This window comes from Arachis hypogaea, chromosome 12 (genome assembly GCF_003086295.3).
Source record: "Arachis hypogaea cultivar Tifrunner chromosome 12, arahy.Tifrunner.gnm2.J5K5, whole genome shotgun sequence".
In the NCBI taxonomy this organism is placed as follows: domain Eukaryota; kingdom Viridiplantae; phylum Streptophyta; class Magnoliopsida; order Fabales; family Fabaceae; genus Arachis; species Arachis hypogaea.
The window spans coordinates 3,704,974-3,727,059 of NC_092047.1; the positions used below are offsets into that span (position 1 = coordinate 3,704,974).

Genomic DNA, 22,086 nt, shown 5'->3' on the forward strand with positions numbered 1-22,086 from the left:
ATGGCCAAGAGATCTCAACAGCAGACGAATGAGTTCATAGACGAAAAGCCTGTTGAAGACATTTCGGAGAATTTACAGAATGAAGAACATGTGAAGGATCAACCAGAAGAGAAAAGTTGCAGTACCATGTGAGGATTCTTCTGTGGGCATTAATGATGATATGATGGGAAAAGATAGAATTGAATTTCAGTCACCACTTGATCTGGCATTGAACGTGGCAGTAGAACCTAATGTGGCACCAAATGAAGCACCACTTGATGAGGATATTGCAGCATCTGAATTCAACAAGGATGGTGGAACAGAGTTTTTAAAGCGTGAACCAGATCATGAAGAGAAGGAAGTGGAACCTATTATGGAGCTTCCAATTGGATTGCTTGATGAAGAAGAAAAAATAGAGTCCAAATCTGTGAAGCGGGATGAAGATATGGAACATATGATGGAGCTTCTAATGGGGTGAAGAAGGAACAATAGAGTCCAAAGCAATGCGGTGTTGCTGCAAAAGACAATCAACCGGGGCCCAAACAGCAGATGGAAGAGCAGGAAGAGGTTCAATCTTCTGAGGAATCATCAGGCTGGGTGAAGGTTGAGATCTCGAAAGAAGAGGAACTCAAAAACAGAACCATTGATTTGGCAAATGCCTCATCAATTGGAGTAGCTGCTTGAGAGTATAATTGGGATAACAATATACAAAACAGTGACCGGAATCGAATAACAGAAGTCAAAAATATAAAAATAGAAACAAGAGACCAAAATTTTAACGTGGAAAACCCTCTTAATGTGAGAGGTAAAAACCACAGGCCATTCAGACCCAAAAAAAAACTACTATAATAATTAAGTAAGGATACAAAAGAATCTCAAATAAGTAAGCAAATCAAATGCTTACATTAAGTCAAAAACAATCAAGCACAATAGCATATAAATGTGAACCAAAAACATGAAAAGTTTACAAAACCAGAGTTACTTTGCGCACGCAAGCCATATCTCACCCTCCAAATCTTATCTCAATCCTCCAACCATTCGGAACAAAAACGTACATCCAGAACTTGCTATCGAAATTTCAGCCCAAACTACCATTGAACCATTCCCCAGCTGCAGATTTACAGTGACTGCATAATCAACCCAAAAAGAATTATCATTCTAGTAACAATATGGTAATCATCAAATTAATCCATACCGAAGTGCATATTATTCGAGTATGATCACAAAATTGTAAAACTTAAATTATCAATTTAGTAAAAGTATGATAATCTTCATGAAATGTTTGAACAAAAAAAATCAATTATTAGACTAGACGTGTAGTTTAAGAACCCACATAATTTTCAAAAGAGGAGCCAGTAAGCTTGACATCCAGAGCAGAATCCACAAACGATCAAACACTCAAAGCCCCGACCTAATATTTTCTTCAACAAGGAGAAAGTTTATCAAGATTGTCTTTGATAACAGATTTTATTAATGAAGAACGATATTACAGAGGTCTTTATAAATTTATGTAATGAACTTGAATGCATTAGAAAAGTTACATCCTTTTGTTTAAATTTACAAGCTCCACCACTGATTTGAGGTTTTGGCATTGCAACAGCGTTGGCAGCAGTTAAAGAACCAAAATTAAGTTGATATTTATAGCACATTCAGCTTAGCATATACATTAAACAATAAGGTAGAAACACCACCTTTCCCTGAACTACATATAATTCCTTCTCAAACCAAGTTATTATCATCTTTTTTTTCTTACTCCAACAAAAATAGGAAAAGTAAATTGTAAGGAGGAAAGGAGTAACTATACCAACCTGAAGCTAAAATAGCAGAGCACCTCTTCTGATGAACTTTGGATTGAATGATGATAATTTAGATATGGTTACCAAACTTCAATATGTACTTCCTGAAACACAAATTAAAAAATATTTCAAGACTTAAAGTGTTTGTCATGACAAAAACCACACACAATTATGTGAAAACCTCATGAACACAATGTTGAATTATTGGTTTGATTTTAGAGTCAACAGTGAAAGGAAATGACACCAATTGGTTTGGTACGTGTACAAAACTGCACACACCATTGAGTGAAGTAGATAGGAACGAAATTGTTCCTGATGGCGTCACTACAACTTCTTCGACTACTTCAGGTACATAATTATCATCTTCAAATATGGAAAGCATATTCTTTGAATCTTGACTTCATTAGCTACATACCTTGGTCACCTTGGGAAATCCGTTTGATAACGTGTCCAAATCCAAAAAGGAAGAAATAGTTATTGTTACCTAACCTTTTCTTAGTATTAGAAATAGCTTATTATAGGCATCTACTACTATTTATTTTATGTAAGATTCAATCTATGAGCAAAAAGCTGATACACCTTATGCATGCTGATTTCTTTCACTATCCTACATGAATCTTGCAACAACGGCTAAATTTATGATCATCAAGAATTGACAAAGAGAGAAACACAATTTTGTAACTCTTTTCTTTCCACAAATAAAGTTATGATTTATTTTTTCTCTCTGCAAAAAGCAAAAAAGAAAGAAAATTATAGAGAGGAATAGAAAAATATACCAACAACAACGAAAGCTTTTCAATAATGAGTGCCACCAACTTTCTCCATCATGTCTTTGCTTTTCAATAACTTGAAGCCAAAATCAGAAAAAACACAGTTTCTGTTTCCCAATACATCAATCCAGCTTAATTACCACCTCAAATGAACTTAGAATTATATGATGTATAGCCAATGTATAGGATTACATCTCGATATGTGCACAAGCTACCTGCAGAAGTTTGTAAAAATATTAAATTTGATACATCCATTTGTTTAAAAATAAACACCCAACTGTTGGATACACAAAAAATGCGATTTTTTTAATAAAATATGAGAGTTAACAAGTATTACAGATAACAATGACTGTTTCCCAGAGTAAGAAAGGATATTTCTTTAACTAGAACTGCAAAGTGAGAGCTTTCCCGACAATTGAAAGAAAAGAATGCAAAATTTCCAGTTGGCATATGAGTTCAAGTGGTTAATGTTGTTTAAAGAAAGAGAAAAAAAATTGACTTGAAGGAAAAATAAATTTATGCATATGAGAATTTCATTGTGGTAGCATGACAAACATGAAGGTTAGAGAATTACCTGCTCAGAAATCTCTACTCAGAAAATTTGGTAGAAATCAACTATAATGGTGGGGATGTGGGAAATTTTGGACCAAACTTGTTGATGCTTGTTCTTGCAGTGTTCGCCCAGCAAACCACAGCCGTCAAGTTGAAGTAGTAAGAGAGAGGGAGGCAGCTTTTCTCCTGCAATATTCTCCAGAGTCTCACACCATGAAATGTGTAATTGTTGGAGGGAGGAAGGCAGCTTTTCTCCTTCCATATTCTTCAGCTTTGGACAGTTTGAAATGAGTAGTTGTTGGAGGGAGGTGAGGCGGAGAAGCTCGTTGCACTCCAATGTCTCCAGATTCTTAAAGTTGAAGAGATACAGAGTGGTAAGGGAGGGAAGGCGAGGCAGCCAACCCACCTCTGGGTATGACTTTATGCTGCTCTCCCCGCCATCACAATTTGAGATGGTGAGATGAGTGAGGTTGTCCAAGTTGCCCATCCATGATAGACCTCTCAGTTGTTCCTTGCATTCTCCTATCCTAAGCTCTTTCAGGTTAGCCGGCAAACCACCCTGAGATTTGTATTTCTTGGAGGGAAGTTAGATGGTGGATGATCTTTGCCTTAAATGCATACTCCACCACACATTTAAATCCACTAATTGATAACCTATCCCCATCAAGTCTCATCTCTTTAGCCCATCGTGGACGATGATCTCGTATTTTCAGTTGGCGCACTTTGGAAACATCCGATGAGGAAGAAACGATTCTCATGAATACCTGATTAACCATATCTCCCTTTAACATTGGACAATGTCTTATTTGAAGGCTCTTAAGCTGAGGAAAGGCTTCTGAGTCAGGTAAGTGCCACTCCTCCCAAGATGTCATCTGATCAAATTCCAATGTCTCCAATGAGGGAAACGGTGCAATAAGTGAAGAATGTTGATGGCCTTCATTCTTGTAAAACTCCTTGCCAATCCTCTTCAGCTCATCAAAACTTTTGATGCTGAGGGACTTGAGAGATGGCAGCTGTCCAAGTGAAGGCAGCACGCAGCAATTCCAGCAATATTGTAGAGATACACTTGTCATGTTTTGGTACAAGGAATGCCCAATCCAGTCTGGAAATAGTTTACCTTTGTATCCCTCAACACTCAACTTTTTCAAGCCAGTGTGTGGTTGCAAGCCCCCAAGTATATCTTGTTCATCAGTATGTGTGTTTGAAACCATATCATCACCTGTTTCTCATTGGCATCAACCACATTCTCCAATTTCTCAATCTCAAGTGATCCATGAAGATTTAAAAGCCCTCCTAACTCTTCCATTCCATTGTCTTCTTGCTTTCCCACCACAAACTTGCTTAAAATGTGCAACTGTTTCAATTTGCCCATTCCTTTTGGCATTTCTTTCAGAGGAGTATCCCTTATATCAAGATGCCGCAAATTCACAAGATTATACATGCCACTGGGCAGCATAGTCAGCTGTGAACAATCTTCTAACTTTAAAGTTTGTAAATTATACAACTTGCACAATGACTCGGGCAATACCTCAATATTACTCCAAGAAAGATTCAAATAGCGTAGGTGGATCAATTTATCTATTGAATCAGGAAATATATCGAGTCTACCAAAGGACAAAACTCTCAAGTATTTATTCTTTGACAATATGTCACGTGGTAACGTTGCGGGTGCTTTCCCGATAGAGGATACATCATTGATATATAATAATGTCCTCAAAGATTCTATTTTGCTAGAGGAGCATGTTTTCTCAGAGATTGAATGATTGTATGACAAATGCCGAGTTAGAATACTCATCTTTTCTATTTCACCAAATCTACAATAAAGATCTCCAGCAAGAAAAGTTGCCAAGTCATGCATGAGATCATGCATCACAAAATACTTCTCGAACTCGTTCTCGACCTGCTTGAAGAATAGTCTTGAAACCAAGCCATCGAAACACTCGCAACCAACTTCTTCTAGAGTCTGTCCCCTCCTTGGTGGTTGTAAAAGATCTTCAGCCATCCACAGCAAGATTAATTCATCTTTATCAAGTTTATAATCTTTGGGATACAAGGAGCAATAAACAAAGCAACGTTTTAAATGAGCAGGCAGATGATAGTAACTTATTAACAATGCAGGAACAATCTTACTGTCTGTCATAGAAAATTGCCAAATATCACTAGATAGTATTTTATTCCATTCCCCAGCATCATGCTTTGAGCGCAACAAGCGTCCAAGTGTTTCTGCAGCTAATGGCAAGCCATCACACCTCTCAACAATCTTTCTACCTATTCCTTCCAGTTCTGAGCTCCCATTTGATTCAGGAAAAGATGCATTGTATGCAAAAATAGACCAACAATAATCATTTGACAGTCCCTTGAGAGAGTAAGAGCTATAATTTTGGACAGTCGGACCAACATTTTCCTTGCGGGTAGTTAGAAGAATAGTGCTTCCCTTTCTCCCATGTTGAAAAGGGACGATAAAACTATTCCACTTGTCAGCATCTTCACTCCAAACATCGTCCAAAACAATGAAGAACTTCTTTTTTGACAATTTTTCCTTCAAATCTTGTTGAAGTAAATCAAAGCTGTCAAGACTACAAACACCGGAAGAGATCCCCTTTATAACGTTCTTTGTAGTCTCAACAACGTCAAAATTTTCAGAAACACAAATCCATGCTTTCAGATCAACCCCATCCATCAAATTCTTGTTGTTGTACAGGCATTGTGCTAAAGTAGTTTTACCAACCCCGCCCATACCAACAATAGAGATGACGGACAAGTTATGATGATTGTTGTCATTTAGCATCTTGATTAGTGCCTGTTGGTCAGCATCCCTGCCGAACACATTCCCCTTCACAAGAGAAGTGGAAGGAGGTCTCCATGAGGAGCTTCCCGTTGGAATCTCTTTGAGACCAAGGCTATCTTTGCGTTTCTCAAGATCTTCTATTCTTTTTACCACATCTTCTATCTTAGTAGCCATCTTCCTATTATACAAATTAAGGAAGCGAGGAAGACGAATGCGTACCTTCTTGCGAATTTCAGCTCTGATTAAGACACGGTCCAGCAAGTCATCAGCAGTGTAGAGATCATCCTTGAGACTATCAAGCCATTTCCTCACAAGTTCGTTTCCAAACTGCTTCTGCTCGGCGTCTGCGACCAGAGCTTTAGCAGCCAAGAGAGCAGTCTGCAGCCTCTCAACCAACTGTCGGTTCAGCTTCTTCCCCACCACCAGGTTGACAAACTCAGAAGAAATGAGCCTATCAAAAACAACGTTGATGAAGCCAGAGAGAAAAGCTCCAGCAACAAGTGCTTCAGCCATGGTGTGATGATCACACAACAGCAAATTAATCAATGCGTAATTGGAATTTCAGAATGTAACGAAGAGAGAGCAATAGTGTAATAATGCTTGCAAGGTATTCAGCAATAATGGGCATATAGCGAGATACAAACATAAAGATTCCTCAGCAAAAGGACTTTGGCATCGCGTGGAGTGCAATACTGGGTTTTCTCTTTACTTCTTTTTCATATTCTTCTTTGAAGGATGAAACAAAGTATTCAAAAAGCAAAAGTGAGAACAAAGCAAACTCGGAAACTAGTCTTTATGGAAATTAATTAACTATATTGAGTATATTCTTCTTTGTTAGTGACTTGCACAGGGAAGAGGAAAACAAAAAGAAGTTAACACAGCAAGAGAAACAAGCTGAGAACGAAGAGAAGCTTGTTGCACAAGCAACCGGTGTTAACAATGAAGACACAGCACTGTCAAAAGAGTAGATTCATTAGGCAACAAATTAATAACAATACAAAAATGAGTGAAATTCTTATCTAATTTTTATGAAGAAATCCCTCATCTTTATGAATTATATCTTATGATTTCACCAATTTTATAATGGAAGTGTTTAGAACAAACAACATCAAACAGGAAAAAAAAAGAAAGAAATGAAAGAATAATGCATCACAGCGAATCTAATGTTTAATTGCAGTGGAATATAGAAGTTCCTTATATATATTCACTCTAAGTACTAAAAGATTTAATGAATGATATTATTAGTGGTTTAAAAAAAAAGGAAAAAAAAAAAAACTTAGATATGTTAGAAAAATATAATGCTCGAGATTCAAGAATGCTAAAATTCAAAAAGATATATTTCTAACCTAAAACATGTTATCTTTATTATTTCCTACTTTCCATATTATTTTTCAAGTGTGTTTAAAATTTGAAAAATACAATTCATAATATATTTTGTCAAATATATTTACAGACCCAAAAGAGAGTTAGATTCAGAGTTTGCTACAACATTCTAAAAAACTCAGATTCATTTCAATTTTACTTCAGAAATTCCTTATTCTCTCTTATTCCTTCTAGAATTTCTCTTAACTATAGTTCTATGTGTTTCTTTCTATCCCAGGATTAATCTTTCCTACAAGATACTTCTTAAGAAATACTTCCTAGCAAATAAGAATCCTCTGAGGAAATAATTATTATATTTATTCATATAAAATCTCATTAATACATAGATAGTGTCTCATATAAAATTGTATAAGTATTTTCTTTCATTCTTCTTTTTTGGAAAAGAAGTACTATTTCTATTGCAAAAACACACAAATTCCAAATATTACAAGTTAGAAAGCAAAACTTTTCAATTTTAGAAACCAGAAAATAATGATTTGGCAAATACCTCATCAATTAGAATAGCTGCTTGAGAGAATAATTGGCATAATAATAATACACAAAATAGTGGAAGTGATCGAATAACAGAATCTAAAAAAATAAAAATAAGGACAAGACACCAAGTTTTAACGTGGAAAACCCTCCCAATGTGAGGGGTAAAAACCACGGGTCATTCGAACCAAAAAAGTGCCACTATAATCAAGTAGGGATACAAGAGAATCTCAAATAAGTGCACAAATCAAATGCTTACATCAAGTCAAAACAACCAAGCATCAATGCATATAAATGTGAACCAAAGACATGAAAAATTTACAAAACCAGAGCTACTTTGCACGCGCAAGCCATATCTCACCCTCCAAATCTTATCTTAACCGTCTAACCATTAAGAATGAAAATGTATATCCAAAACTTGCTATCAAAATTTTAGCACAATCCAAGATTGAACCACTCCTCAACCGCAGATGTGTAATGACTGCATAATCAACCCAAAAAGAAAAAAAAATTATCATTCCAATAATAATATGGTAATGAAGATTAAGGTCCATTACATCAAAATTAATCCATATCAAAGTGCATATTATTCACGTAGTTAGCACGACTAAGTGTCAAAAGAGACAAGAAAATTTTAGGCAAGTATATACATGCTCCCCAACCTACAATTCTCAAAAAGGTTGCACAATGAATAACAACATTATAGATGTATTTATAAATTCATGTAATAAACTTGAATGCATTAAAAATGATACTTTTTTTGGAAACTTCTTTGCGCTTAGCTAAAGAGAAATCGAGAGCTAGTTAAAAGATCACGGATATACATCTTTTAGTTTAAATTTACAAGCTCCACTGAATTGCAGTTTTGGCATTGTAAGAGCTTTGGCAGCAGTTATAGTACATTTAGTGTAGCATATACATCAAAAAATGGAAAGGTAGAGACACCATCTTTCCCTGAACTACACATAACTAATTCCTTCTCATATCAAGCTAGCATCATCTCTTTATCTTTCTCCCAACAAAAATAGAAAAAGTAAATTGTAAGGAGGAATAGAGTAACTATACCAACCTGAAGCTAAAATTGTAAGGATGAATTTCGGACTGAATGAAGATAATTAAGATATGGTTACCAAACCTCAAGTGTACTTCCTGAAACACAAATTAAAAAACATTTCAAAACTTAGTGTTTGTCATCACAAAAACCACACACATAATTATGTCAGAACCTCATGAACACAATGTTCGATCATTGGTTTGATTTTAGAGACAACAGTGAAAGGAAATGACACCCATTGGTGTGATATATGCACAACTGCACACACCATATTTCAGGTACATGATTGTCATCTTCAAATGGGGAAAGCATATTCTTTGAATCTTGACTGCATTAGCTACATACCTTCGTCACCTTTGGAAATTTGTTTGATAACGTGTCCACATCCAAAAAGGAAGAAATAGTTATTATTAGTTTATTACAGAACCTTTTCTTAGTATTAGAAATAGCTTATTATAGGCATCTACTACTATTTATTTTATGTAAGATTCAATCTATGGGCAAAAAACTTATACACCTTATGCATGCTGATTCCTTTCACTATCCTACATGAATCTTGCAACAACAGCTAACTCATGATCATAAAGAATTGAGAAAGACAGAAACACAATTTGGTAACTATTTTCTTTCCATAAAAAAAGTTATGATTTATTTTTTCTCTGTGCAAAAAGCAAAAAAGAAAGAAAATTATAGAGAGGAATAGAAAAATATACCAACAACAACGAAAGCTTTTCAATAATGAGTGCCACCAACTTTCTCCATCATGTCTTTGCTTTTCAATAACTTGAAGCCAAAATCAGAAAACATAGAGTTTCTGTTTCCCAATACATGAATCCAGCTTAATTACCACCTCAAATGAAGTTAGAATTAGATGAAGATGTATAGCCAATGTATAGGATTACATCTCGATATGTGCAAAAGCTACCTGCAGAAGATTGTAAAAATACTAAATTTGATACATCCATTTGTTTAAAAATAAACACTCAACTGTTGGATACACAAAAAATGCGATTTTTTGAATAAAATATGAGAGTTAACAAGTATTACAGATAACAATGACTGTTTCCCAGAGTAAGAAAGGATATTTGTTTAACTAGAACTGCAAAATGAGAGCTTTCCCGATAAATGAAAGAAAAGAATGCAAATTTTCCAGTTGGCATATGAGTTCAAGTGGTTAATGTTGTTTAAAGAAAGAAAAAAGAAATTGACTTGAAGGAAAAGGAAATTTATGCATGTGTGAATTCAATTGTGGTAGCATGACAAACATGAAGGTTAGAGAATTACCTGCTCAGAAATCTTTACTCAGAAAATTTGTCTGCGATTGAGTTTAATGATGGGGATATGGGAAATTTTGGACCAAATTTGTTGATGCTTGTTCATGCACTGTTCGCGCAGCAAATAACAGTTGTCAATTTGAAGTAGTAAGAGAGAGCGAGGCAGCTTTTCTCCTTCCATATTCTTCAGCTTGTTACAGTATGAAATGTGTAGTTGTTGGAGGGAGGTGAGGCGGAGAAGCTCATTGCAGTCCAATGTCTCCAGTTCATGAAATTGTTTGATATGTAGAGTGGTAAGGGAGGGAAGGCGAGGCAGCAAACCCACCTCTGGGTATGACTTTATTCTGCTCTCACTGCCATCATCATAAATGGTGAGATGAGTGAGGTTGTCCAAGTTGCCCATCCATGTTAGACTTCTCAGTTGTTGCTGGCAATCTCCTACAGTGAGCTCTTTCAGGTTAGGCGGCAACCTACAAATGTTTGGGCAACCTCGTATGTCCAGAGAGTGTAAATTTGGGAGAAGACTATTCATGTCACGTGGCAATGCCTCCAACCTGTGGCATTTTGTGACGCCGAGATGAGTCAAGTTGGGTGCATCCAGTCCTTCTCCTGCAAATGACACAAATTCAGGGCATTCATAGATGGTGAGACTTTGAAGAGTAGCGTGTGGTGGCTCTGACATTGAAACTGATTCCAGATTTGAACACCTGGTTATGCTGATAACCTTGAGATTGGGAAAGGCATCCAGCGATAATGAGGTCAGTGAATCACAACTTTCAAGTATTTGTAGATCTACCAAATCATATTTCTGTTGTTTCTGGAGTAATTCAATTTGGCCACACCTATACATTTGGAGCTTTAGCAAAGATTTGGGTAAACAATTGTCCCCCAAGGATACAACAGATGAACACCATGAGATGCGTATTTCTTGGAGGTAAGTTAGATGGTGGATGATCCTTGCCTTAAATGCACACTCCACCACACCTTCAAATCCACTCATTGATAACCTATCCCCATCGAGTGTCATCTCTTTATTCCCCCATGATTGACGCTGTTCTTGTATTTTCAGTTGGCGCACTTTGGAAACATCCGATGAGGAAGAAACGATTCTCACTAATACCTGATTAACCATATCTCCCTTTAACATTGGACACTCTCTTATTTGAAGGCTCTTAAGCTGAGGAAAGGCTTCTGAGTCAGGTAAGTGCCACTCCTCCCAACATGACATCTTATCAAATTCCAATGACTCCAGTGAGGGAAACGGTGCAATAGGCGAAGAATGTTGATGGCCTCCATTCTTGTAAAACTCCTTGCCAATGCTCTTCAGCTCATCAAAACTTTCAACGTGGAGGGACTTCAGGGATGGCAGCTGTCCAAGTGAAGGCAACATGCAGCAATTCTTACAATAGCATAGAGATACACTTGTTATATTGTTGTAGGAACAATGCCCCAACCAATCTGGAAACATTGTACCCTTGTAACCCCATATTATCAACTCTTTCAAGTCAGTGTATGGTTGCAAGCTGTGGAGTATATCTCTTTCATTTTGTGCATCTGAAACCATATAATTATTTGAAGACCATTCCAAATATAACTCGTCAATGTGCTTCTTATCTATTATCCTTGCACTTCTTGCCTGATTGGCATCAACCACATTTTGCAATTTGTGAATCACAAGTGATCCATGAAGATTTAAAAGCCCTCCTAACTCTTCGATTCTATTGTCTTCTTGCTTTCCCACCACAAACTTGCTTAAAGTTTGCAACTGTTTTAATTTGTCCATTCCTTTTGGCATTTCTTTCAGAGGAGTACCTCTTATATCAAGATGCCGCAAATTCACAAGCTTATACATGCCATTGGGCAGCATAGTCAGCCTTGAACAATCTTTTAACTTTAATGTTTGTAAATTACACAAATTGCATATTGACTCGGGCAATGTCTGAACAACATTTGTAGAGAGATCCAAATAGCGCAGGTGGATCAATTTATCTATTGAATCAGGAAATATATCGAGTCTACTAAAGGACAAAACTCTCAAGTATTTATTCTTTGACAATAAATCACATGGTAACATTGTGTGTGGTTTCCAGAAACGAACTCCATGACCATGATTGATATACAATAATGTCCTCAAAGATTCTATTTTATTAGAGGAGCATGTTTTCTCAGAGATTGAATGATCGTATGACAAATGGCGAGTTAGAATACTCATCTCTTCCATTTCACCAAGTTCTGAGAATCTACAATAAAGATCTCCAGCAAGAAAAGTTGCCAAGTCATGCATGAGATCATGCATCACAAAATATTTCTCATCATTATTCTCAACTTGCTTGAAGAATAGTCTTGAAACCAACACATCAAAACACTCGCAACCAACTTGTTCTACAGTCCGTCCCCTCCTTGGTGGTTGTAAAAGATCTTCAGCCATCCACAGCAATATTAATTCATCTTTATCAAGTTTATAATCTTTGGGATACAATGAACAATAAACAAAGCAACGTTTTAAATGAGTGGGTAGATGATGGTAACTTAATAACAATGCAGGAACAATCTTGCAATTTGCCACAGAAAATTCCCAAATGTCACTCGATAGTATTTTATTCCATTCTTCAACACGACGCTCTGAGCGCAACAAGCGTCCAAGTGTTTCTGCAGCTAACGGCAAGCCATCACACCTCTCGACAATCTTTCTGCCTATTCCTTCCAGTTCTGAGCTCCCATTTGATTCAGGAAAGGATGCATTCTCCGCAAAAATAGACCAACAAAAATCATCTGACAGTTGATTGAGGGTGTAAGAGTTATAGTGTTGGACTATTCGACCAACATTTACCATGCGGGTAGTTAGAAGAATAGTGCTTCCCTTTCTCCCATGTTGAAAAGGGGTGATAAAACTATTCCACCTGTCAACATCTTCACTCCAAACATCGTCCAAAACAATGAAGAACTTCTTTTCTGACAGTTTTTCCTTCAAATCTTGTTGAAGTAAATCAAAGCCGTCAAGACTACAAACACCTGAAGAGATTCCTTTTATAACATTCTTTGTAGTCTCAACAACATCAAAATTTTCAGAAACACAAATCCATGCTTTCAGATCAACCCCGTCCATCAAATCCTTATTGTTGTAGAGCCATTGCGCCAAAGTAGTTTTACCAACACCGCCCATACCAACAATAGAGATGACAGACAAGTTATGATGATTGTTGTCATTGAGCATCTTGATTAGTGCCTGTTGGTCACCATCCCTGCCGAACACATTCCCCTTCACAAGAGAAGTGGTTGGAGGTCTCCATGAGGAGCTACCCGTTGGAATGTCTTTGAGACCAAGGGTATCTTTGCGAGTCTCAAGATCTACTATTCTTTCAACCACCTCTTCTATCTTAGTCATCATCTCCCTATTAGACTTCCTATGAGGCAAATCAAGGAAGTGAGGAAGACGAATGCGTACCTTGTTGCGAATTTGAGCTTTGATGAAGACACGGTCCAGCAAGTCATCAGCAGTGTAGAGAGCATCTTTGAGACTATCAAGCCATTCCCTCACGAGTTCGTTTCCAAACTGCTTCTGCTCAGCGTCAGCAACCAGAGCTTTGGCAGCCAAGATAGCAGTCCTCAGCCTCTCAACCAACTTCCGATCCAGCTTCTTGCCCACCACCAAGTTGACAAACTCACGTGAAATGAGCCTCTCAAGAACAACGTTGGCGAAGCCAGAAACTAAAGCTCCAACAACAAGTGTTTCAGCCATGATATGATACAGATCACAACAACAGCAAATAAATCAGTGCGTACGTGATTGGAATTTGAGGATGTAAGGAAGAGAGAGCAATATTGCAATAATGCTTGCAAGGTATTCACTATTCACGAGGGTTTGTTCATTCAGCAAAGAGACGTTGGCATCACGTGCTATGGATCTCCGAGGTAACATAAAATAATTCTAAGCAGTGGAGTTCGTAGCTGGCTTTGCTCTTTACTTCATTTAGTCATTGGCTTCAACGTGGTAGTTTTTTGGGAACTGATCACTTTTATGTTTTTGATTCCGAGAAATGCAACAGATTAAAATTACAACTTGAGGAAGGTTTCAAACTTTTTTTTTTTTTGTCAACATTACCAATTTCTGAAATTTTTTTTTTTTGTTAAAATGGCAATTTACTTCGTTTTAAATTACATGATGCATTGAGACAATTTAATTTTTCAAACAAGTAACAGCCAATAAACTGAATCACTGCAAAGTTGATACAATCTTTACTCACAGCCTCACCGGTAACTAACTACATCATCTTAAGCTTTATTTTACTTATTTAATTTAAGAAACTAACTACACTCTTTTTTCCAAGAACATCTATCAATTTGGAAATTTGATATATTAATGATGTAATATGTTTGAAATTTATATCAACATACACCGAAAAATAAAGGGAGTGAATTATTTGAAAAGAAAAAGGGCAGTTGGTGCATTGCATCTCGCATTAACACAAGGTTTGGTGAGAGGCCGAACTCAAAGGGTGTAATGCAAGCAGTCTAACATGACATTTATAACAGTGGCTGTTTCTAAAAACTTTATCAATTTTCATACTCCAGTGTTAAGAACTTGACAAATGCAACCATGCAATCACGGTGAAGATGTCAAACAACTTCAGCAACTTTGTTGTCTTGTCTTAGTTCTGAGCTCTTCTTCTTCAAACATCATTGCTTCTGGCTGTCATCTCTACTAAATGAACACAACAATAAACTAATAATGCACTTCCGATGTACTCATGTAAGAAAAATAATTTTGAATCACATAGTATTATATCTCCTAATCATGAGTATTTTCAGTCTAACATAGCAGCTTAGCAGATATTTGATGAGGATGGCAATGATAGTTGAGTGATTAGGGATGGAAGCCTTTGAATGTTTCTTGACGTTGATACGAAGAAGACATAATGAATACCAGCTAAGCATATGCATGGAAAGTTGGAAGAATGGTATTAAGTGGTCAAAGACACGCCATTGAAGCATCACTACGATGAATTCTCCTTTGCAACTTTTCATTAATTACTTCTTTCTTCGCTACTGATCTGGAGGATCATCTGAGTTATGTTTTATGTGCTGCAGTTTGCTTTAATTTATAATATACTAGATTTAAATGTGTGTGCTGCATAAAAAAAATACTAGAATACAAATGAGAGTACTATTTTTACTAAAAAATAAAATTATTTAATTTTAAACTATATTAGTAAATGCTGATGCATTATTAATTTCATTAATTAGTGGAAAAGACAGAGACATCATCTTGTGATGAAGTGCACATAAATCAAGCTAATCATAAACTTGCATTACACCTTAGGATGGATAGTACATTGGATATGTTTGAAATTTAATTACAAGTAAGATATCTTTCCTTTAATTAACTAACTGACATGCATACACACTAAACTCATGAGAATGGGATCAATATTATGTCACCGATTCATGGCGGGAGCAGCCTGTCTTACTCTTGAACCCGCAGCAAAGAATTCAGTGATGTCTTTATTGGTGAAGAGAATGAAAATGGTAGTTAGCAATAGGTTAGTTGCTGTTGTTGCTATTATATTTGATAACTAGCCATCAGGCTGTTAGGTGACCTTTGCTATATATAGTGTCTCTCATTCTTTGTATTGTAGCAGAGAAGTCAGTAAGGAGTTGACTAATGTCAAAGCTTCTATTTCAAGCGTTTGAGCACTCTTCTGATCTACAAAATAATGAGAAGCAGAGGATCGCACTTGGAGAGAATATAATGAAGCTCCTGCTGAAATTGGATATTATTCAGGTATGTGTTACTGATGCTGTTTACCTAATATCAAATCAGCAATTTCTTTTCAATATACCTTGATTTGGTAATAAAATGTTGCATCAAGTATGTATTTGTTTCACTATTTTTTTGATGAATGGCTTTACATTACAATCACGTGCGATAATTGTGATTTGCAAATGATTAGATACATATGCATTAGGAGGATTATTTAGAGTCTTAGTTAGCTTCCTTGTCCTTGATCAATGTTACACTCACGTGGTATTCAATTTATATACCAGGGCTTGCATCCAAGTTTCAGGGAAACGAGAAAATCTCTGGCAAGAAAGCTTACATGCTTTCAACAAAGGCTTGATTCTGTAATGGCCAAGAGATCTCAGCAGCAGACGAATGAGTTCATAGACAAGAAGCCTGTTGAAGACATTTCGGCAAATTTACAAAATGAAGAACATGTGAAGGATCAACCAGAAGAGAAAGTTGCAGTATCATGTGAGGATTCTTCTGTGGGCATTAATGATGATATGATGGGAAAAGATAGAATTGAATTTCAGTCACCACTTGATCTGGCATTGAACGTGGCAGAAGAACCTACTGTGGCACCAAATGAACACCACTTGATGAGGATATTGCAGCATCTGAATTCAACAAGGATGGTGGAACAAAAGCGTGAACCAGATCATGAAGAGGAGGAAGTGGAACCTATTATGGAGCTTCCAATTGGATTGCTTGATGAAGAAGAAACAATAGAGTCCAAATCTGTGAAGCGGGATGAAGATATGGAACGTATGATGGAGCGTCTAATGGGGTTGCTTGATGAAGAAGGAACAATAGTGTTCGAAGCAATGTGGTGTTGCTACAAAAGACACTCAACCGGGGCCCAAACTGCAGATGGAAGAGGTTCAATCTTCTGAGGAATCATCAGGCTGGGTGAAGGTTGAGATCTCGAAAAAAGAGGTACTTAAAAGCAGAACACATTGATTTGGCGAATGCCTCATCAATTGGAATAGCTGCTTGAGAGAATAATTGGGATAACAATATACAAAACAGTGATCGAATAATAGAAGTAAAAAAAAATAGAAACAAGAGACCAAAATTTTAACGTGAAAAACCCTCTTAACATGAGAGGTAAAAACCACGGGTCATTTAGACCAAAAAAAGAAATACCACTCTAATAATTAAGGATACAAAAGAATCTCAAATAAGTAAACAAATCAAATGCTTACATTAAGTCAAAACAATCAAGCACCACAGCATATAAATGTGAACCAAAAACATGAAAAGTTTACAAAACCAGAGCTACTTTGTGCATGCAAGACATATCTCATCGTCCAAATCTTATCTTAATCCTCCAACCATTTGGAACTAAAAATTACATCCAGAACTTGCCAGCGGGAGTGCTCGATGAAGATACAACTGAATTTGTGAAGGATGATGTGGGGAAACAAGGCTTGAAGATGTGGAATCTATTGTGGAGCTTCTGGTGGGGGTGGTTGATGAGGATATTGCAGCATCTGAATTCAACAAGAATGATGAAACAAAATTTTCGAAGACTGAACCACAGCATCATGAAGTGGAGGAAGTGGAAGCCGTTGTGGAAATACCAATGGTTTTGCTTGATGAGGACACCACAGCATCTGAATCTAAGGAGAACAGTTTCCAAGGGTCAAGAACAACATGAAGATTCGGAACCTATTATGGAGCTTCCAGTGGTATTGCTTCATGAAGAAGTAACAACAGAGTCTGAATCTGTGAGGCATGATGAAGATATGGTCATAATAATACCAAGGTATAAAGAAAAAAATTTCAATAACCTTATATGTTTGTAACAAGAATCAGGTAAGTGCCACTCCTCCCAACATGCCATGTTATCAAATTCCAATGACTCCAGTGAGGGAAACGGTGCAATAGGCGAAGAATGTTGATCGCCTTCATTCTTGTAAAACTCCATGCCAATGCTCTTCAGCTGACGAAAACCTTGAATGCTTAGGGACTTAAGAGATGGCAGCTGTCCAAGTGAAGGCAGCATGTAGCAATTCCTGCAATACTCTAGAGATACCTGTGTCATATTGCTGTAGGAACAACGCCCCAACCAATCTGGAAACATTTTACCTTTGTATCCCTTGATTCTCAACACTTTTTCAAGACATGGTGCGGTTGCAAGGCGTGGAGAATATCTTGTCCATCAGTATGTGTGTTTGAAACCATATCATCACCTGAAGACCATTTCAGTATTAAGTACTCAATGTGCTTCTTATCTATTATCCTTGCATTCCTTGCCTGATTGGCATCAACCACATTCTCCAATTTCCAAATCTGAAGTGATGCACGAAGATTTAAAAGCCCTCCTAGCTCTTGGATTCCATTGTCTTCAGACTTGCCTACGATGTAGTAACTTAAAATGTGCAACTGTTTTAATTTGCCCATTCCTTTTGGCATTTCTTTCAAATGAGTACCCCTTATATCAAGATGCCGCAAATTCACAAGATTATACATGCCATTGGGCAGCATAGTCAGCTTTGAACAACCTACTAACTTTAAAGTTTGTAGATTGCAAAAGTTGCATAACGACTGAGGCAATACCTCAATATCACTCCAAGAAAGATCCAAATAGCGCAGTTGGATCAGTTTACCTATTGAATCAGGAAATACATTAGGTATATCAAGGGATAAAACTCTCAGGTATTTATTCTTTGACAATATGTCACACGGTAACATTGCGCCTTCTTCCCTAAATAAACGTCCATGATTGATACATAATAATGTCCTCAAAGATTTTATTTTACTAGAGGAGCATGTTTTCTTAGGGATTGAATTATCGCATGACAAATGACGAGTTAAAATACTCATCTCTTCCTTTTCACCAAGTTCTTCAGATAGTCTACAACAAAATTTTCCAGCAAGAAAAATTGCCAAGTCATGCATGAGATCATGCATCACAAAATACTTCTCATCATCATTCTCGACCTGCTTGAAGAATAGTCTTGAAACCAAGTCATTAAAACACTCGCAACCAACTTCTTCTAATGTCTGTCCCCTCCTTGGTGGTTGTAAAAGGTTTTCAGCCATCCACAACAAGATTAATTCATCTTTATCAAGTTTATGATCTTTGGGATACAATGAACAATAAACAAAGCAACGTTTTAAATGAGTAGGCAGATGATGGTAACTTAATAACAATGCAGGAACAATCTTACAATTTGCCAGACGAAATTCCCAGATGTCACTCAATAGTATTTTGTTCCATTCTTCAACACGACGCTCTGAGCGCAACAAGCGTCCAAGTGTTTCTGCAGCTAACGGTAAGCCATCACACCTCTTGACAATCTTTTTACCTATTCTTTCCAGTTCCGAGCTCCCATTTGACTCAGGAAAGGATGCATTATCCGTAAAAATAGACCAACAATAATCATCTGACAGTCCCATGAGAGCATAAGAGTTATAGTGAACTATTGGACCAACATTTACCTTGCGGGTAGTTAGAAGAATAGTGCTTCCCTTTCTCCCATGTTGAAAAGGGGTGATAAAACTATTCCACTTGTCAGCATCTTCATTCCAAACATCATCCAAAACAATGAAGAACTTCTTTTCTGACAGTTTTTCCTTTAAATGTTGTTGAAGTAAATCAAAGCCGTCAAGACTACAAACACCTGAAGAGATCCCCTTTATAACATTCTTTGTAGTGTCAACAACATCAAAATTTTCAGAAACACAAATCCATGCTTTCAGATCAACCCCGTGCATCAAATCCTTATTGTTGTACAGGCATTGTGCTAAAGTAGTTTTACCAACCCCTCCCATACCAATAATAGAGATGACAGACAAGTTATGATGATTGTTGTCATTGAGCATCTTGATTAGTGCCTGTTGGTCAGCATCCCTGCCGAACACATTCCCTTTGACAAGAGAAGTGGTTGGAGGTCTCCATGAGGAGCTAGCCGTTGGAATCTCTTTGAGACCAAGGGTATCTTTGCGAGTCTCAAGATCTACTATTCTTTCAACCACCTCTTCTATCTTAGTCATCATCTCCCTATTAGACTTCCTATGAGGCAAATCAAGGAAGTGAGGAAGACGAATGCGTGCCTTACTGCGAATTTCAGCTTTGATAAAGAGACGGTCCAGCAAGTCATCAGCAGTGTAGAGAGCATCCTTGAAACTATCAAGCCACTCCCTCACGAGTTCGTTTCCAAACTGCTTCTGCTCAGCATCAGCAGCGAGAGCTTTGGCAGCCAAGATAGCAGTCTTGAGCCTCTCAACCAGCTTCCGGTCCAGCTTCTTGCCCACCACCAAGTTGACAAACTCAGGTGAAATGAGCCTGTCAAGAACAACATTGGCGAAGCCAGAAACTAAAGCTCCAACAACAAGTGCTTCAGCCATGATATGATACAGATCACAACAGCAAATTAATCAGTGAATGATTAGAATGTAAGGAAGAGAGAGCAATATTGCAATGATGCTTGCAAGGTATTTTGCAATAGGCACACAGCAAAGAGATGTTGGCATCACGTGGTAACATAAAATAATTGTAAGCAGTGCAGTGCATAGCTGGCTTTGCACGTTACTTCATTTTTATATTCTTCTTTGAAGGATGAAACAGAGTATTCAAATATCAAAAGGATGACTGACAGAGTATTCAATGCATATAATGATATAATGGTGGTGTGAGGTTAAAATGGGTTGGTAAAAGTGTTTACTCAGTGGCTTCAAGGTCATTTTTCTTAATCTCTTATGCTTAGTTTGTTTGGAACTCTGATCATTTTTGTGTTTTTGATTCCGAGAAATGCAACAAATTAAAATGACAACTTGAGGAAGGTTTCAAACTTTTTTTGGTCAACATTACCAATTTTTGAAATTTGTTTTTGGTTAAAATGGCTATTTACTTCGTTTTAAATTACATGATGCATAGAGACAATTTAATTTTTCAAACAAGTAACAGCCAATGAGCTGAATCACTGCGAAGTTGATACAATGCTTTACTTACAGGTAACTAACTACATTATCTTAAGCTTTATTTTACTTATTTAATTTAAGAAACTAACTACACTCTTTTCTCCAAGAATATCTATCATCTAGAAATTTGATATATTAATTATGTAATATATTTGAAATTTATATCAAGATACACTGAAAAATAAAGGTAGTGAACTATTTAAAAAGAAAAAGGGCAGCTACCGCAAGATTTGGTAAAAGGCCGTACCCAAAGGGTGTAATGTAAGCAGTCTAACTTGACAATTACATCAGTGCCTGTTTCCAAAAACTTCATCAATTTCATACTCCGGTGTTAAGAAACTTCAGCAGCTTCATTGTCTTGTCTTAGTTCTGAGCTCTTCTTCTTCCAACATCATTGCTTCTCTAAGGCATTTGGCTGTCATATCTACTAAATGACCACAACAATAGACCGATAATGCACTTCCTATGTACTCATAAGAAAAATAATATTGGATCACATGATATTATATCTCCTAATCATAAGTATTTTGAGCAACCAAATTGGATTTGTGTATGTGAATTAAAAGGTGCATATTTGGATTAAAAATTATGTGTATTTTTTGGAAAAAAAATATGTATTTATTTCTGCATGATATAACAGCTGAGCAACTTACAGACAAAATATTTGATGACGATCGCAATGGCAATGGTAGTTCAACCAAGTCCAACAAATTAAAAGGAGGCAAAGTTGAGTGATGAGGGATGGATAGCCTTTGAATGTTTTTGATGTTGATATGAAGAAGACATACATGAACACCTGAATTTGCTAAGGATATGGAAAGTTGAAAAAATGGTATTAAGTGGTAAAACGTCAAAGGCACACCACCGAAGCTTCACTGGCCACTAGGTGAATTCTCCTTTGCAATTTTCCATTAATTACTTCTTCTTTCTCTGGAGGATCATCTGAGTTATGTTTTATGTGCTGTGGCCACTTTGCTTTAATTTATAAATATACATGCATGCATAGACGTTAAATTCATGAGAATGTGATCAATATTACGTCACAGATTCATGGCAGAAGCAGCCTGTCTTACTCTTGAACCGGCAGCAAAGAATTCAGGGATGTCTTTATTAATGAAGAGAATGAAAATGGTAGTTAGCAATAGGTTAGTTGCTGTTATGCTATTATATTTGATAACTAGCCGTTAGGCTGTTAGGTGAACTTTGCTATATATAGTGTCTCTCAATCTCTGTATTGTAGCGCAGCGCAGCCGGATTCAAGCCTTGCGAATGTAGCAGATGTCAGCAAGGAAGTTCAACCAAAAGAGG

At 36.8% G+C, this 22,086-nt stretch overlaps 3 protein-coding genes across 5 annotated transcripts; all 3 read right to left on the minus strand.

Moving 5' to 3' along the window:
- Positions 1-752: 752 nt before the first annotated feature.
- On the minus strand, positions 753-6,534 carry LOC112726428 (putative disease resistance RPP13-like protein 1). Of its 3 annotated transcripts, none has more exons than XM_072210106.1 (5): positions 3,120-6,534; positions 2,552-2,760; positions 1,788-1,879; positions 1,313-1,390; positions 753-1,106 (listed from the first exon to the last, which is right to left on the minus strand). In XM_072210106.1, the coding sequence occupies exon 1, from the start codon at positions 6,396-6,398 to the stop codon at positions 4,242-4,244; it is 2,157 nt and encodes a 718-aa protein (XP_072066207.1). In that variant the 5' UTR covers positions 6,399-6,534; the 3' UTR covers positions 753-1,106; positions 1,313-1,390; positions 1,788-1,879; positions 2,552-2,760; positions 3,120-4,241. The 3 variants fall into 3 exon arrangements, with proteins under 3 accessions (XP_072066207.1, XP_072066206.1, XP_025631597.1); XM_072210105.1 differs by having other exon boundaries at positions 1,313-1,400; XM_025775812.3 differs by lacking the exon at positions 1,313-1,390.
- Positions 6,535-7,871: 1,337 nt separating this feature from the next.
- Positions 7,872-14,011, minus strand: LOC112726424 (putative disease resistance RPP13-like protein 1). The gene is made up of 4 exons (XM_025775805.3): positions 10,078-14,011; positions 9,507-9,718; positions 8,809-8,888; positions 7,872-8,220 (listed from the first exon to the last, which is right to left on the minus strand). Exon 1 carries the CDS (start codon positions 13,804-13,806, stop codon positions 10,096-10,098), a length of 3,711 nt encoding a protein of 1,236 aa, XP_025631590.1. The 5' UTR covers positions 13,807-14,011; the 3' UTR covers positions 7,872-8,220; positions 8,809-8,888; positions 9,507-9,718; positions 10,078-10,095.
- A 3,947-nt stretch (positions 14,012-17,958) lies between these two features.
- Positions 17,959-20,205, minus strand: LOC112729519 (putative disease resistance RPP13-like protein 1). Its single transcript, XM_025779693.1, has one exon. It carries the CDS (start codon positions 20,203-20,205, stop codon positions 17,959-17,961), a length of 2,247 nt encoding a protein of 748 aa, XP_025635478.1.
- Positions 20,206-22,086: the final 1,881 nt, after the last annotated feature.